This window comes from Hippichthys cyanospilos, chromosome 12, assembly GCF_059441005.1.
Source record: "Hippichthys cyanospilos isolate Australia breed blue-spotted pipefish chromosome 12, RoL_Hcya_1.0, whole genome shotgun sequence".
In the NCBI taxonomy this organism is placed as follows: Eukaryota; Metazoa; Chordata; class Actinopteri; order Syngnathiformes; family Syngnathidae; genus Hippichthys; species Hippichthys cyanospilos.
In genome coordinates, this window is record NC_142380.1 from 18,984,055 (window position 1) to 19,001,095 (window position 17,041).

A 17,041-nucleotide genomic window follows, 5' to 3' on the forward strand; every position below is an offset into this window, starting at 1 on the left:
GTGGGCCATTACTCTCAAAATACTAACATTTCCCCAGAGTTGTCACCAATTGAATCCACTCCAGTAAATAGCTGCAGGTTTCACTCTACAAGCTCATAGGGAAAAATCTGCTGGAACGCACATTTTCTTAGAAGGATTAAAAAAAAAAAAAAAGATTGCTTGAGGAACCACAAAATCGAAAGCAGGAACTAGGCTGAGGTAGGAAATGAAGTGTCACACACTTTACCAAAGCCCTTTCTCTTACAAACGACATCTGTCTACACCTAAATCACCACCAACATGCCACTCTTATTTAGACCTACCAGGAATTAACATCAACTTATCTTACCATTTGTCACCAACCAAAACAAATTTACTGAAGGAGGAAACCGCCACTGGTTGTTGTTTTCCCCTTCGAGACACTATCATGCTCTACATTTTGATGGTGCATATGGATACGTCAAACTGGGTGGCTTGGGTTGCCAAATAAAGTCCTTGTCAACTGCCAAATGAGGGCTCATTTCCCATATGTGGAGCTGTTTTTTCTCCTGGAAGTCTGATAAAAACTCTTCAACAACAATAAAAGATGCAATTCTTGATTTCTTCACAGACACTAGATAGAACAATTGCACTAAAATGTTACTCAGGCAGAATCACAGACACAAGAATCTTACCCATTGGTGGCCAAACTCAATACATCAACATCCCCCAAAAAGTATTTTAACCTGCATTGATGGGGTGTTAATTTATACCCTGCATACAAATACAGTCAAAACCAGCACTAAGCAGAGACCTTTATTCTATTTATCAACTCTTTTGTCGTTCAGGTAACACTGTCCATGGACTCTGGTCAAGGCCATCAAACAAACAAGCACACTCAGTCTGCATGCATGGAACTGCGTTTCCCGGAGAAGTAATTTTGACACGGTGGATGCGGATACATTGATTCAAATCAATCCCAAGATCTAAGAAGGTTACACACTGACTAATCTCATTTAAAAAGAAAAAAAAAAAAAACTTTTATCTAGTGTAGTAGTGTTGTCAAAGTGATGGTGACAAATCATAAGGCAGTTCAGATGCAGTGATGACATAATACCATTTTTCTGGTCCGCCTTTCGACCCACCCCAAGACAGTGTTATAAAAAAACCCACATGGCAATGCATCATCACTCTCACTTGAGCTCATGCTTTTCAATGACACATACGCATTCACATTTGCACAAGTACACTGGTTGATGGTGTCTGTTTAACACCTGTGGAAAAGCCTTTTATTCTGTTGGACCGTCACCTTATTACTATTGTTGTGAATATGATCATAAGCATCGCTCTAATATGGGCAGTGATGGTGGGGTTCTGCTGCATCCTTTGGCTTGCTGTGGGGACACGACGCAGGTAAGAGCATAAATATTTATAAAGTATGAATAGAATGTTTTAAAAATATAGAGAGAACTGAATGTGCATAAATACTCATACTTTATCCATCTGTGCTTGATCTTTTGCTGTTAAAATAGCAATTCTTGTGCACCATTTGAATGCAACAAACTTTCTCATAAGGAGGGACTAAGTCGTGCCATGGATCACGTGAAAATAAAAACCTTGCAGGAAACTGATGACACCCCCTCACCCCCCCTATTGAGAATTCCACAGAGTAATATAAATATTCCAGAAACTGCATTTCCAAAACAATTTCATAGCATTTTCAAGTTATTTTACAAAATAACCTTTAAAAAAAAGAGTATAACAGATTGAATTGCCCTACCAAGTTTTAATAACATTTTTTTAGGAAGGCGAGTAAACTTAAAATATTTATTAAGAATTATAATAAAAATATTTTTGGGTGCTGATTCTGAATCTGCTCTCATTTTTTTCTCCAGCACATCAGGTTTCCATTCTACCACTAGTAATGCTACTAGTAATGTTGGTAATAATTATATTAGGTAAAAATTTTGATGAAATAAGAATTACATTCTAATATTTACAATAAATTACAATTATTTAAAGAAAAAACGTAAGGCAGGGATGTCGTGGACCGGGGGCCCACGTGCGGACCCCTGTGTTACGACATTAATCTGTTCCGTGATTGGGGTTGTTAGGCGAATTCGTCGTATGACGGGCAATCCAAACCTATGTTAAGTAGCTAATGTATTAATGCATTTAGAACCCCAGGTAAAAACATCATAATTGTACATACATATTAAAAATTGGTGCCAAAATAGTATAGTAAGTGCCACGTATATACTGTTTAATATACATGTATACAATCAGAAAACATCAAATAAAATATATAGAAAGGATTTATTTACCTTTGAGTGGCGCTTGTTATGCCCATATTCCCTAGTAAGGGTAGGCTAGCTTCGTATTTCTTGATTATCTCCAGCTTCGTTTCCATATAAATCATCTTCTTACATCTCTCTTTAACATCACTAGCAATCTTGGGACTCATGGCTAACCCTTTTAACTTTGAATTAAGCAGTAAAATTCACTATAATTATAGTTTTATAACCACTCACAATCGAACAAAGCTTTACCATTCCGCCATTTTGAAATCAGTGAGGCTGACCAATAGCAGACCACCATGTATCTGAGGAGACGCCGACCAATAGCAGACCAGAATTGTAGTAACTCATTGCAGGGAGGCAAATGTGACGGCAACTGAAAGTAAGTTTAATTACCTAAAAACGCATGCAAATGGAGACGAAACAACACAAATACAGCCAAGCCCCTAGGGTCATGATAGTTGTTTTTGTCACAAAATTGAAAATACCATGAAGTACGTAATCTACCTGCTCCCAGAGGCTAGGGCATTTGTGTCAACAGTTGCGGGCTTCTGTGCATGTGCAGATGGATATGTGAGAGGCCCGTCTAATTTAATAGACAGCTGTTATAGTCAACCGAGTCATAAGATTGCCATCTAGTGCCCTCACGTTGAATGTGACGTGAGTGGATGCTCACTGCAGGAAGGCGGTGCAATGCTCTACAAGCAAACTATAGGGTATTGGCTTTGGCTAGAGGCGTAGCGTAGCTTTTAGCTAACCTGTCCCGACTTGGCCATATTCCTGACTGGGCTACTAGGGGCGTGAGCTAACCCTGGTGAATATTTCTGCTGGGAATGCCTTTTGTTTGCAAAGGAGCAATTTGGCGTTTGGAGCTACACTGGATTTGCAAACTTCTACTGTTTAACCAAGGTTGCAACGAGACACTGGCCGAACGGCCGGACACACGCGCTATGGTGCTTTTAAAAACTTATTGGGGCTCCCAAATGGATATGCAATATTGTACATCTCAGTTCGAAGGTAAAGAGAGCGCCTCAATGTGCTACGGTGCTTTTAAAAAACTTTTGGGAACACCCTAGTAGCTACACTGTACATCTCAGTGTAAAGACAAAGCTTGAGGGTGAAGAGGTCAAGAAAAATCGGGAGTGATTGATTGATTGAAAGACTGATTGATTGTGACAGTTGTTTGTTTTGGTGAGTGCAAGCTTTTTTTTATTGTCTCATTTTTAATATGTTTGTGTCATTTTATTTTGTTCATATTCAATTAAGAGTAAAGAAATAAAATTATGTTCTAATATCAAACTGCGATTTGTAATTTTGACCATAACATTTCGTGGATATTTTAAATAATATATATATATATTTTTTAAGTTTTGACAGCATCATGAATACAGTTTTAATGACTGATTAAAACTGCGGGTTTATTGACATTTAAAAACTCTGGAAAATAGCCTGTGTAGCCCAGTAATACTGTATATACGTGTTCGCATGGGGGCTATTTATTCGAGAGTCTGACAACACGCCTTCTGTGATGTCAGATTCTCGATTCAATACCCCTCTTGCGCACACATACGCATTACTGGGCTACACAAGCTATTTTCGGGAGCTTTTAAACGTCAATAAACCTGCATCAGCCACTAAAACTTGTCATTATACATGATGCTGTCAAAACTTAAATTAATAAGAATTTAAAATAAATATTGAAATGTTATGAATTCCAAATTACAAATCGCAGTTTAATACAAGAAGAACATAATTTTATTATTTTAATATTACTGTAATTGAATATGAATGAAATAAAATAACACACAAATATTAAAAATGAAACAATAAATAAAGAAAAGGCTTGCATTCAACAAAACAAACGGCGGTCACAATTGATCGGTCTTTTCAATACCTTTCGATTTTTCTTGACCTCTTACTGGTCTCTTTCTCCTCACACAGAGATGTACATTGTACCCCCTCAGGTGTAAAAGCACCATAGCTCATTGAGAAGTTATCTTTACCTTCAAATTGAGATGTACAATAATGTATATCCACTCGAGTGTCCCAAAAAGTTTTTAAAAGCACCGTAGCGTGTGTGTCCGGCCATGCTTTGGTGTCTCGTTGCTACCTTACTTAATTAAAAGTTTGCAAATCCAGTGTAGCTCCAAACACCAAATCGATCCTTTGCAAACAAAAAGCATTCCCAGCAGAACTATTTGTCAGGGTTCGCTGAGGTAGAAAGATGGCAGTCTAGCTCATGCCCCTGGTAGCCCAGTCAGAGAAATGGCCAAGTCGGGACAGGTTAGCTAATGGCTACGCTACGCCTTTAATGCATTCAGTCAAATCCAACACCGTGTAGCTTGGCTGTTGTGCATTACACAGCAATATATATATATTTACTAAAAATACTTAGTAAAAATGAATTTCAAATGAAATTGACTTTTATTGTAGTTATTGTAATTATTATAGTTTATAGTTAATGAAAAGGATGTCAGGTTATAATGACGACCCACCACTGATTTTCTGCGTGTTCATTTTATATTAAATTGTGAAAGTATTCATGACTCTTCAATAACGCAATCAATTCAACCAGTTTCATATATTTTTTAAAATGTAATCATTTTTAAACTTGTCAAAAAGTATACCGTATATCAAATTTTTCACATCACAAACTTTTATACAAGATCTTATTCAATTTAGACCTTTATTTTTAAATGTATTTTTAATCATATATTTTTAAAACACTTTTTAAGCACAGCCATTGATTCACATCTTTTCAGTTCTATTTCATAGTTGTTCCATAAACTGACTCCTTGAACACACATTTGCTTGTGCGAAAAACCAGCAGATAAGCCGCACTGCACTATAAGCCACAGGGCTCAAATCATGATGAAAAAGTCGCGGCTTATAGTCCGAATAATACGGTACTTATTAAATTGAATCCGTTGGTGAATAAAAAGAGCACTTTCGTTTGGCTTAAGTGATGTTTTTGTTTGGTTTGTTTTGTTTCCGCAACATTTGGAGTGAAAATTTGCTTTCTAAAAGGGTCCCTGACGTTTGAGAACCCCCTCTAAACAACACATTAGGAAACATCCAGAAGGAGGTTCACAGTATGACAGAGAAAATGTCTGCACAAGTATAGTCATACAGTATAATATTTTCAACAGGTTATTATTCGTTGAACCTAATTAAATAACACGAACTACAGTATTGCCTCATGACCCCAAATCAGGCAAGTGATTTTGAAACGATTAGGTGGATAATGTTTGCTTCGCTTCAATGTGCACAGGCAGCATGGGGAGCCAGCAGTTGAAAATGGGTTAATACCCTATCTTGGTTGTGCTCTGCAATTTGGGGCCAACCCCCTCCAGTTCCTCCATAGCCGTCAGAAGAAGTACGGCCACATTTTTACCTGCAAGATTGCGGGCCAGTACATTCACTTCCTGTGTGATCCATTCTCTTACCACTCAGTCATCAGACAAGGGAGACACTTGGACTGGAGGAAATTCCACTTTGCTACATCAGTAAAGGTACTTTTTGAGTAATTTATTTGAATGTTTTCTGATTTGTACTGTATTTATTGATGATTTTTCCTAACTCATCAGGCATTTGGGCATGACAGCTTTGACCCTCGGCATGGCCACACCACAGAAAATCTCCACCAGACTTTTTTAAAGACTTTGCAAGGTGAAGCATTGCCCTCTCTGATTGACAGCATGATGGAGCATCTCCAAGATGTAATGTTGAAGTCCAACACACTCAGTCCCAGCAAGGATCATTGGGAAGTGGATGGTATTTTTGCTTTTTGCTACAAGGTAAGCAAATAGTGTGGCGTTTGTAGTGCAGACCGAGCAGAGTTGATAAAAGTGATTAGATTCCCATTGAATTGTGTTTTCCAGGTGATGTTTGAGTCCGGCTATCTGACCTTGTTTGGTAAAGACCTTGGTGAGGATAAGGACCAGGCCCGCCAGGTGGCTCAGAAAGCCTTGGTCCTGAATGCTTTAGAGAATTTCAAGGAGTTTGACAAGATCTTCCCAGCTTTGGTGGCCGGGCTGCCTATCCATGTCTTTAAGAGCGCCTACAGTGCCAGAGAGGTTCGAGGCACAAAGAAACTTTATGGATGAAATGATGTCTCTTTGCTATTTGATTGAAATGTTTGGATTTATTTTGGCTTCTCTGTGCCTTTATCTTTTACATGTGTAGAATCTGGCAAAAACAATGCATGCTGAAAACTTGTCCAAGAGGGAGAATGTTTCAGATCTGATTTCCATGAGGATGATCCTTAACGATTCCTTATCCACCTTTAATGATGTAAGCAAGGCCAGAACTCATGTTGCGCTGCTCTGGGCTTCACAGGCTAATACTTTGCCTGCAACCTTCTGGAGTCTTTTTTACATGATAAGGTATGATCATTTCAATTGGTACAGCGATCCCTCACTACTTCTCGCATCTTCTATTGCACCCCCAGTGCATCGCAGATTTTTTTTTGGGGGGGTGGGGGCTATATTGAAGAGAGACGCGTTGAGAAGGTTCTCTGCATGTCAGACAAAGTTGACTATAAATGCCCTTGCCACGGGCACTCCTCGGACATTCAACTACTGCAGTACACATATTTACTCAAATGTTAAATTATTTAACCTTATACAGAAAATGTAGTGTTATTCTATCCCTTCCCATCCATTTAGCTGTAGTCTCACGGAGAGTTATATTAGTGGAGGCTGTGAGTCTAATTAAAGTGAAGCTTTTAACTGACCAAACTTGACGTCAATCAGAGTTTACACTTGAAATTCCAATTTATTAAAAAAGAAATCTAGGTAAGAGATTTACAATGCTCCGGTGAAGCATCTTTCCTCCTCTCCCTTGCATCTATCTAACAGCGTGTGCATTTCATGAGGTAGACCAGCACTCCTCTCTTCTCCAGGAAAGAAATCAATAGAGCACATCAGTATAATTGCATTGAAAGATGCTTCTCCTTCATCCAATTTGGTGAATGTAGCATATGATCGTGACTGACCAAATTGCTTATATATCTGTTCGTAGAAGTCCAGATGCAATGAAAGCTGCTCGCGATGAAGTGAGAAGAATACTGGAGGCATCAGGTCAAACCATTAACCCAAGTGACCCCACATTAAACTTGAAAAGGGAGCAGCTCGACAAAATGCCTGTTTTGGGTAAGTCTATTACAGTACGAAGGTTAATCATTATACATCCATCCATCCATTTTCTACCACTAATTCTGGGTATGGTTGTGGAGGCAGCAGCTTCTTGACTCTAGACTCTAGAGTCATCCCCGGGGCCTTTCCCTAGTGGGAGTAGTGTGCAAATCATCACCTGGGCAGAGTCCAGGAGGCATCCTAACCAGATGCTCAAGCCACCTCAGCTGGCCCCTCTGAACGCAGAGTCTCTCCTGGATAACTGAGCTTGTCAACCTATCTTTAAGGGGAACCCCAGCCCTGCGGAGAAACCCATTTTATTCCCTTGTATCCGGGATCTCGTCATTTCGATAGATCGATCGGGAAATCAAGAGCTTTGCCGGTACAGAGTCTGCATTACAGCAGACGCTGCACCAATTTGCCTGTCGAGCTCCCGATCCATTCTGCCTTCACTCATGAACAAGATCCTGAGATACTTAAACTCTTCCATTTGGGGCAGGACCTCCTCCCTGACCTAAAGAGGGCACTCCGCCCTTTTCTGATTGAATAGCAAGGTGTCAGATTTGGAGGTGCTGATCTTTATTTCAATCACTTCACACTCAGCTGCGAAGCAATCCAGTGAGAGTTTAAGATCACGTCCTAAAGAAGCAAACAGTACCACATTATCTGCAAAAAGCAGAGATCCAGTGATGACAACATCAAACCAGACCCCCTCAACGCTTCGGTTTTGCCTAGAGATTCTGTCCATAACGGTAATGAACAGAAATGGTGACAAAGGGCAGCCTCGTAGTCCAACTGAAAATAAATTTGACTTGCTGCAGGCATTGCGGACCAAACTTTGAGAAAGGTGTTACAGGGACCGAACATCAGGGCATTCGGCACTCCATACACCCAAAGCACTCCTTACAGAACTCAGAGAGCTACACGATCAAACGCCTTCTCCAAGTCCAGTAAAAAAATTTAGACAGGTCAGATGAACTTTTTTGCACCTTTGAGGAGCCTACTGTGGGGGTAGAGTTGGTCTACTCTTCCACGGCCAGGACAAAAACCGCACTGCTCCTCCTCGACTTCCTGATGGACCCTTCTTCCCAGCACCTCTGAATAGACCTTAACAGGGAGGCAGAGGCTTTTGATCCCTCTACTGCTAAACTGGAACATACCCTCTGATTCCTCTTTTAAAAAGTAGGACCACCACCACAGTCGACCAATCCAAGGCTACTCACCCTGATGCCATGCAATGTTGTAGTGTTGTGTAACCAGCACAGCCCTGCAGTACACAAACCAGTGCCTTTAAGAACTTCGGGTAGATTTTATCCACCCTAAGGGCGTTGCTACCAAGGAGTTTCTTGATTACCTTTATGATTTCAGCCCCAGATATAGGAGAGCCCACCTCAGAGTCTCCAGACCCTGCTCCTTATAAGAAGAAATGTTAGGTAATTGAGGAGGTTTTCAAAGTATTCCCCTCATCGTCTCATGATGTCCTGAGGTCAGCAGCCCTCTGTCTTCTCTGTGCAGAAGGTTTATGGTGCACTGCTCCCCCCTCCTGAGATGTCAGAAGCTTGAACTGAATTTCCTTAAACCCGTCCAGGAGTCATTTTCCGTGGTCTCACCGAACCCCTCTCACACCTGAGTTTTTGCCTCAGCCACTGCGGATGTCAAACTCTGCTTAGCCAGTCAGCACCTGTCAGCTGCCTCTGGAGTCCCACTGGCCAAAAAGGAACAATAGGATTCCTTATTCAGCTTGACAGCATCCCTTACCAGTGAGTTTGTTGCTGCCACAACAGGCACAGACCACCTTAGCCACCTTGACAATGGAGGCGCGGAACATGGCCCACTTGGACATGGCCTCTCCCGGGACGTTGGAGAAATATTGCCGGGCGTGGGAGTTGAAACCCTCATTGCCCAACCAGGCATAATGGGTGCAGGCTTGGCCACCAGCCACTCGCCATCAAGCCCCACCCCCAGGCCTGGCTCTGAAGGGGGTCCCAGTGACCTGCCTTTGGGCAAGGGAAAAACCTGTACAATTTTTTAAATCATCATACAACAGTTGAACAAATCAGACTCATTCAAGGAAATGGTTGCAATACTTGTATATTTTCATGTTCATTTTATATTGACATATCTCCCATTCACAGATAGCATCATAAAAGAAGCCATGCGTCTATCCAGTGCATCCATGAATGTGCGTATTGCCAAAGAGGACTTTTTACTTCACCTTGACAACCAAGAGGCATATCATATTAGGAAAGATGATGTCTTAGCCCTGTACCCCCCCATGCTGCACTATGATCCAGAAATTTACGAAGACCCCTATGTAAGAAGTGTACAAACTTGATCTAGGACCATGATCTGCATTAACTACAGCAAGTTTATTAACTGCTATTTCTGTCTTCTTGAACTTGCAGGAATATAAATATGACCGATTTTTGGATGAAACCGGTCAGGAGAAGACCACATTCTATCGCAATGGCAGGAGATTACGATACTTCTATATGCCCTTTGGTTCTGGGGTGACCAAATGCCCTGGCAGATTTTTTGCTGTGTATGAAATCAAGCAGTTTTTGACTTTGGTTTTGTCTTACTTTGAAATGGAACTTCTGGACCCTGCAATCAAAGTCCCCCCTCTAGACCAAACACGTGCTGGTTTAGGAATCCTTCAACCAACATATGATATCGATTTTAGATACAAATTGAAATCTAACTTTTAATTGTTTTGTTCTTGAGAAAAAATAACTATGTTTAGGGATGGGTGAGTACCAATACCAGGTTCAGGTAGTGGGCTGGGTGCCAGTACCAGTATCGGCCCTCTGGTGGCCGTTTTACAATGGGGACCTTAAAGCATGCATTTCTGACAGATGCCCATTTAAATTCAATTTCTTTAACAAAATGTTTAGAAATTAGTGTTGCAACGGCTCATCTTAAAATGGTTTGGGAATTGTTCAGAGAAGAAAATGTGTGTGTTCACATGAAAGCCGCATTTTCAAGCCACATTACATATCTGCTTAAGTCATGTCAAGCAAAAGAGGTAAGAAATTCACCTGGAGGATGTAAGTCAAAGGTATAAGCATATATACATGTGACAATAATCCTCTACAATCTACTAAGCGCATCTTGGTGAAATAAGTCACGTAGGTACTTCAAACTGTGAAGTATATATTTATTAGAGTTGTGCCGAGTGGCTTGGTGGAAGAGTGGTTCGCATATCAGCCTCTCAGTTCCGAGGGCCTGGGATCCATGGGTAGAATCAAAATGAGGCCTTTGATTCTCTCTGTCCGGTGTGAACTTTGTATGTTCTCCCTGTGCCTGTGTATGGTGTATCCAAGCAGTTCGCTTTCCTCCCACATTACACAAACATGCATGGAAGGTTTATTGAACCCTCCAAATTGTACCCAAGTGTGTGCAGTCTTGTCCAACCTGTTCAGTGTATCCCCCGCCTTCTGTCCAAAGACAGCTGGAATAGGCACCAGCATGGCAGCGACTATAGAGAGGATAAGTGGCTAAAGAAAATGAACAGATGGATATAGGTGTGCCAAAAAATTGATTCACATAAGAATCGAGATTCTCATTTTTCTACAATTCAGAATCAATACAAATGTTCATTTTATAAGTAATAAAAAAAGGGCAAATCAGATTCCTGCCATCTTCCCTATAACTATGCCAGACATGAACTACTAACCCAAACCCACGTTACTCGCCACAGATACGCTGTGAAAGTAAACTTCAAAGCAGAAGAAATAATGCATTGACGTCAATGCAACAAACTTTGTAAGCTACTTATTGTGAAGTTGGTTTCAGCAGCAGTGGTTGGTCCCAGCTAATTTATCTCTGATGTGATGGTAGAGCCCTAGCTTGACTCACAATTTTTATTGCCATCTCATCACATAGGTACCAATACTGACACACCACCAGTTAAAAAAAAAAAATCATATTCAATTGCTAATTAAGGATGCCAAGAAAGTGCTATTCAATCACACTGTAGATGTACGAGACGGCACAAGTCTGCAGCATTAGTGCTAGCTGCTAACTATTTGGTGCATTCACATGCAAACTCAGAAAGAAAAAAAAAAAAGTAAATTCATGCATTAAATCAGGGAAGTGAAACTCATTTTTATAATGAGCCACATTGTAGTTATTGTTTCTGTTTGAGGGCCGTTAAGACTGTGAAGTCAAATAAACGTTTTAGTATGATCTAGTTTGGAAATCAGAGGACAGTAAAACTCTTTAGAAGGGGATGAGGTAAAAAACTTGGAAGTCATAATTAGCATTTTGCGGGCCACATGAAATGATGCGGCGGGCCAGAACAGACCCCCGAGCCTTGAGTTTGACACCTGTGCATTAAATGTTAAATACTAATATCTAACCAATATGGGCCTTATGTTTATCTATAAAAGCAGACATATATCAAAAGTAATGCTGGGGGTGAAATTACTCATCTTATCCAATGAAGTATCCATCAAGCCACTTATGTTTACTTATGTTTACAATAAGGCTTCTGTCTTCCATTCTAGTGGTATAATGACAATTAATCGAAGTTAAAAAAAGAGAATTATTATTTTAATTGTATAATTGGGAATAATTGAGAAATAATTGTCATTCAAATCCAGTGGTGGGCCCTCAGTGCCAGCAATGCTTACGGCTTCTGAGGGGCACTGCAAATTTTTCTGCCGGGAATGCCTTTAGTTTGCAAAGGATCGATTTGGAGCTACACTGGATTTGTCAATTGTTTAACCAAGGCAGCAACGAGACACCAAAGCACGGCTGGACATATGCGCTACGGTGCTTTTAAAAACTTTTGGGGACACCCAAGTGGGTATACAATATTTTACGTCCCAGTTCGAAGGTTAAGTGAACTCCTCAATGCGCTACGGTGCTTTTAAAAACTTTGGGGGACACCCGAGTGGATACACTGTACATCTCTGTGCGAAGAGAAAGAGAGAGCTCCACAATGAAAAGGGAAAGGAAGAAAAATCGGGAGATATTGAAAACACTGATCGATTGTGACCACCATTTGTTTTGGTGAGTGATAGCATTTTCTTTATTTATTGTTTCATTTTTAATATGTTTGTGTTATTTTATTTTGTTCATATTCAATTAATAGTAAAGAAATAAAATGTTCTTCTTAAACTGCGATTTGTAATTTGGACTTCATAAAATTTCGTGGATATTTATTTTAATTTATTATTTATTCTTTTAAGTTTTGACAGCATCACGTAAAATGACAAGTTTAAATTGCTGATACGGGTTTATTGATGTTTAAATGCTCCAGAAAATAGCCTCTGTAGCCCAGTAATGCGTACATGTGTGCATGAGGGGTATTTTTTTCGTGAGCCTGACATCACAGAAGGCGTTTGTATGAAAGGCACGGACCGCCACTGCTCAAATCATATATGAATTAAAAAAAAATATATTGAATACAATATCGATTCTGAAGTGAATCATAGAACCAGGAATCGAAATTGAATTGTGGGACATTCAAAGATGGCAACTCTTGTTATTAATGATCAAATGATGTGCGTGGTGCCAAAAAGAAAAAGCCACAACAATCTAATGCAACGAGTGCCAAAGGCCAGCTTCAAAAAATGGAAATATCAACCAATACAAGGACATACAGTACAGTACATGCATGCAAAAGCCTGATCAGGCTTTCATTTTTAAGTTGTCCCTCACAGTGAAAGTTGCTTAGCAGCTAACTTGACTTGTCCTTGCAACTCCAGTTTTTATTATGATCTTATTCCCCATTAACCCCCCCAAAAAAAAGAAAGAAAAGAAAAAAAAATCCTTTTCAATTGCTTGCTAAGCAACTGCTTGCCAGTTACACTGTCATTGTCATTGAGTGATATGGCACAGGTCTCTGTTAGCGCAGGTCTCTGTTAGCGCTGGTCGCTAACGTGAGAATGAGAAGTATTCAAATGCATTTGGATATTTAAAACTCCAATAAAATGTCCAATAAATCATTAATCGTTCATAACACAACTGCAAATGTCTAAATGTTGGCTTTCTAACCTATGGCTTCCATCCTCCATTGTAGTGGTTCAAATGTCAATGAGTCAAATTCTTTTGTTCACGGTCAAATTCTTTTGTTCACGGTTTTGTTCAAGTATATCAGAAAGTAATCTGCCTTATACTGCTTTTTATCTTTCTTAAATTTTTAACGACTGTATTTGACAAAGTTTAATTTTTTGTGTTTCCAAGTTGATCCATAACTCAAATTTGTAATCTGATCAGAACTGTAAATTTTCTGATCCGTTGCACCACTAATAGAAATAGAAAAAGAGAAAATTGTCATTAATTTTGTGTAATCTTATTCATTCACTGCCAGCCCTGTAAAAATAGCCGTCAATGGCAGTGAATGAGTTTATATTATCACAAAATCAGTAACTTTGAAAACCTTAAGGAAATTCAATGATGAAGCAGTTTAAGCAAGACACTAATCACAGATGGATGGGTTAATCTAGTGTTAAAAAAAAAATAATCAATTCAAACCCAAAGCAAGGAAATGTTGTCATCCAAGCAGTCAACTGTATGTATCTGTATATATATATTGTGTGTATGCTGCAGCTGCGTATGCTAACAGCTAAATATTTGCTGGGTGTGCAGTATTTGTGTGTTGACTCCCTGTTTTTATTGTAAAATCATTATTGCTACATTTATGCAGGCATTAGTTTGGTGCTCATCTGTGTATTTTACATCTCATCTTTTGTGGGTAGCTAAGGGGTAGTGGGTGCATGACAGAGATCCAATGTGCACGATTTTTTTGCACCGTGCTTCTTAAGCCCAGTTAACTACAAATTTAAATTTAGTGTCGACATTTTACAATCGGAACCGTTCTGGTACAAAGTTTTAGTCCTGGACCCACTTGAGTTCCGATTTTCAGTGCCCAACCCTTGGTATTGGTCCTAGCATCGATATTGGTGACGACTTAAAAGTTGGAGGGGAAAAAAAAAGTGGTACCAAACATCCCAAACATTACATGTTTTTTCAAAATGTATATTGTGTAAATGTAAATACTAATGTTGAGGTCTTTCTGCATATGTAAAGAGAGTATTTGATTGAGCCTTGGAACGTAAATTCTCTGTTTTATATGCAGTAAATGTATTTAAGATTTAGAGCATAGTAAGCATGTGTACCTACACAGAAATGGAATTCTCTCACTGCACTAATGTGTGAAACACTGCTGTTACTACAACAACAATAAGGTACACAGTATTATGTTAAATACATTTTCATAATAAGTAATGCTTTACTTCGAATGCTTTATTCCAGGGGTGTCAAACTCATTGTTATTGTGGGCCACATTGTAGTTACAGTTTCTGTCAAGATGGCCGGTATGACCGTGAAGTCAGAGATTGGGAATAAGAAAATGCTTGCCCCCCGCCCTTTTTTTTTTTTTTTTTGTAAGTTTGTCAACTTGCAAGTTTGATATTTTAGCCAGAAGTCAAATCATCATTTCACAGGCCACATAAAATGATGTGGCTGGCCGAATCTGGCCCACGGGCCTTGAGTTTGATACCTGTGATGTATTATATGAGTAAATAGACTTTCAAATCAAGAAAATCTCTTGAAAGCAAAAATTTATGAATATGTACTCATGCTTTGAAATATGAGTGATATGACTTGAGTTTTGATTTTTTTTTTTTTTTTAATTCAAGCTTTACATCAGCTTTTTTTTTTGGACTGGTAAATGCAAACTTTAGATGTGGACACTGTGGTAGGTTGGTGTTCATTCTATTTCCCATTCTGAAATGCAAATTAAAAAACAAAATGGGGCATTTATCTTGTTTTCACTAATTGCAGTTGGTTTAACATGAAAATAAAAGCCATTTATTTTCCCTGAAAGTACAACAATGATTGGATTTTGTGTTTTTTATATTTTAGATATTTTTGTTGTTTTTCCAGTTAAATGAAGAATCCAAAAAAAATGCTGGAATATTTAAAAATCTCTCTAAAAAGAGGTAAACCGGAAGGAGTGATTTTACCCGTCCTTAGGTAGTGGATAACAAAAGCAGGTTGAGGAAGATGGTGTCCCTCAGTCAAATCTCTCACATGTGGACGTTTCCACCAATTTATTACCAATGGTGTGTAGCGTGGATCGAGCGTGAGGTGATTTTATCACAACATTTCCAGAAGGGATATTTCTGACAACAAATTAGAGGATGCTATCAACGGGCAATAAATGCTGCTCAAGCCAGTCTCCACCTGATAAAGCCAGCTGGCACCATTATTTTCATCCTAGTCATTAAGGAAAAGTTCTAAGCACATCACCTTCATGAGCTGTCTGCTATTTTATAATAGTATGCTGATTTGAAATTAACAGTTTTTTTTTTAATTCAGCTGAACACTGAAATTAATCCTTCATTCGTTTTTTTCTTTAAGTAGACTGGTTTGTTATGACAAAGAGCTTTCATTTCTAACCCATAGTGTAAAGTTGTCAGTCAAGCAATAGATTTTTATATGCTGCAAGTAACCTGAACCGCAAACTGGATGTGGTTCTTGAATCCTCGAGCAATACGGTTCTCAACATGGAGAAGTTGGAGGCTTGCATTGAAGGATTTATTGTGAATTTGGTCATTTCTGAATGGGCTTCAATTAATTAATTAATTAATTGCGCTAGTAATCAATTACAGTAATGTAATTTGATTAATGTATGTACTCCCCATTTGTAAATGAAGCATGCAATGAAGTGTCATCCACACAAACATTCAACAGATGGAGTTGGTTTGTTTACAGAAAATTTGAAATCTTTTTCTCCTTTTAATCTCGCAAATTGGTAGTCCCGTGCAAGTGCAGTATGACCGTATGGGGACCCTGACACAATGCGGTGGAGACGCATGCAGTGGGCAGGGGTATGCAGCGTTGTGGAAGAGTACTCAGTACATGGAATCCCCAAGTTAATATGGTCCTTATTTTGGATACATCCATGTTAACTTGGTTCCTGGGAAGGAACTTGACAGGGTTGCGACCGTTCCGCATTCACGTCAAATCAAATTCATACTGTATGAAGTTTTACAAAAAGTTCTACTGACTTAAAAGAACATTGAGTTTGTGTAACTTGTTCATATTTTTGAGTACAACTCATACTTTTTCAATGATTTCGACAATTTTGTATTTTAAGCAAGCTTAACTTAAAACTTTAGTAACTTTAGTTTAACCAACTTTAGTGCAACTTGATATAATTAAATAATACAAATTAATATGGACACTTCTCTCTGTTGGTTCAAAATTGCTGCACTTGTCTCCTGTTAATATGGTCATAGTGTGATCACCGTTGATGCAAAAGCACGTAACCGTTATAGATCAGCACTGTCCAAGCATAATGAGATTGTGAGCAGTCAATATTCAAATAAGAAAATATCTAAATAGGAACCAGTGGTGGGCCAGCAAGGCCTTCTAAGATGGCCTAACATAACCTCAAATCATTATCATAATTATAACTAGAAAATGCGCAATTCCTGAAGAAATTACGTGTGAAGCCGAAACCGCTGAAAGGAGATGTGTTGATTGGTGGAAAGATTTGGAATGTTTGAATGGCTTGAATCTGGGAATGTTTCTGAATATTAACAAGTTGGAACAGTTTGGATAGACCAAATAATGTAGCAGATACAAGGCAAAAACTGAAAAAAGTGGAATAGTGGGGAAATTTAGAATTGAGGG

The 17,041-nt window shown here is 39.1% G+C and overlaps 1 protein-coding gene across 1 annotated transcript; it reads left to right on the forward strand.

Moving 5' to 3' along the window:
- Window positions 1–1,039: 1,039 nt before the first annotated feature.
- On the forward strand, window positions 1,040–15,235 carry cyp7a1 (cytochrome P450, family 7, subfamily A, polypeptide 1). The gene is made up of 8 exons (XM_088430230.1): window positions 1,040–1,371; window positions 5,527–5,767; window positions 5,843–6,052; window positions 6,137–6,331; window positions 6,441–6,640; window positions 7,278–7,408; window positions 9,526–9,704; window positions 9,796–15,235. The coding sequence occupies exons 1-8, from the start codon at window positions 1,289–1,291 to the stop codon at window positions 10,096–10,098; spliced, it is 1,542 nt and encodes a 513-aa protein (XP_088286356.1). The 5' UTR covers window positions 1,040–1,288; the 3' UTR covers window positions 10,099–15,235.
- The last annotated feature ends 1,806 nt before the right edge of the window (window positions 15,236–17,041 follow it).

What these genes read in the sequence shown, in the direction of transcription:
- cyp7a1 (XM_088430230.1), top strand. Translation starts at nt 1,289, where the DNA reads ATGATCATAAGCATCGCTCTAATATGGGCAGTGATGGTGGGGTTCTGC. An exon ending in AGTCTTTTTTACATGATAAG is followed by an intron (nt 6,641 to 7,277) that starts GTATGATCATTT and finishes ATCTGTTCGTAG; the next exon opens with AAGTCCAGATGCAATGAAAG. An exon ending in CGACAAAATGCCTGTTTTGG is followed by an intron (nt 7,409 to 9,525) that starts GTAAGTCTATTA and finishes TCCCATTCACAG; the next exon opens with ATAGCATCATAAAAGAAGCC.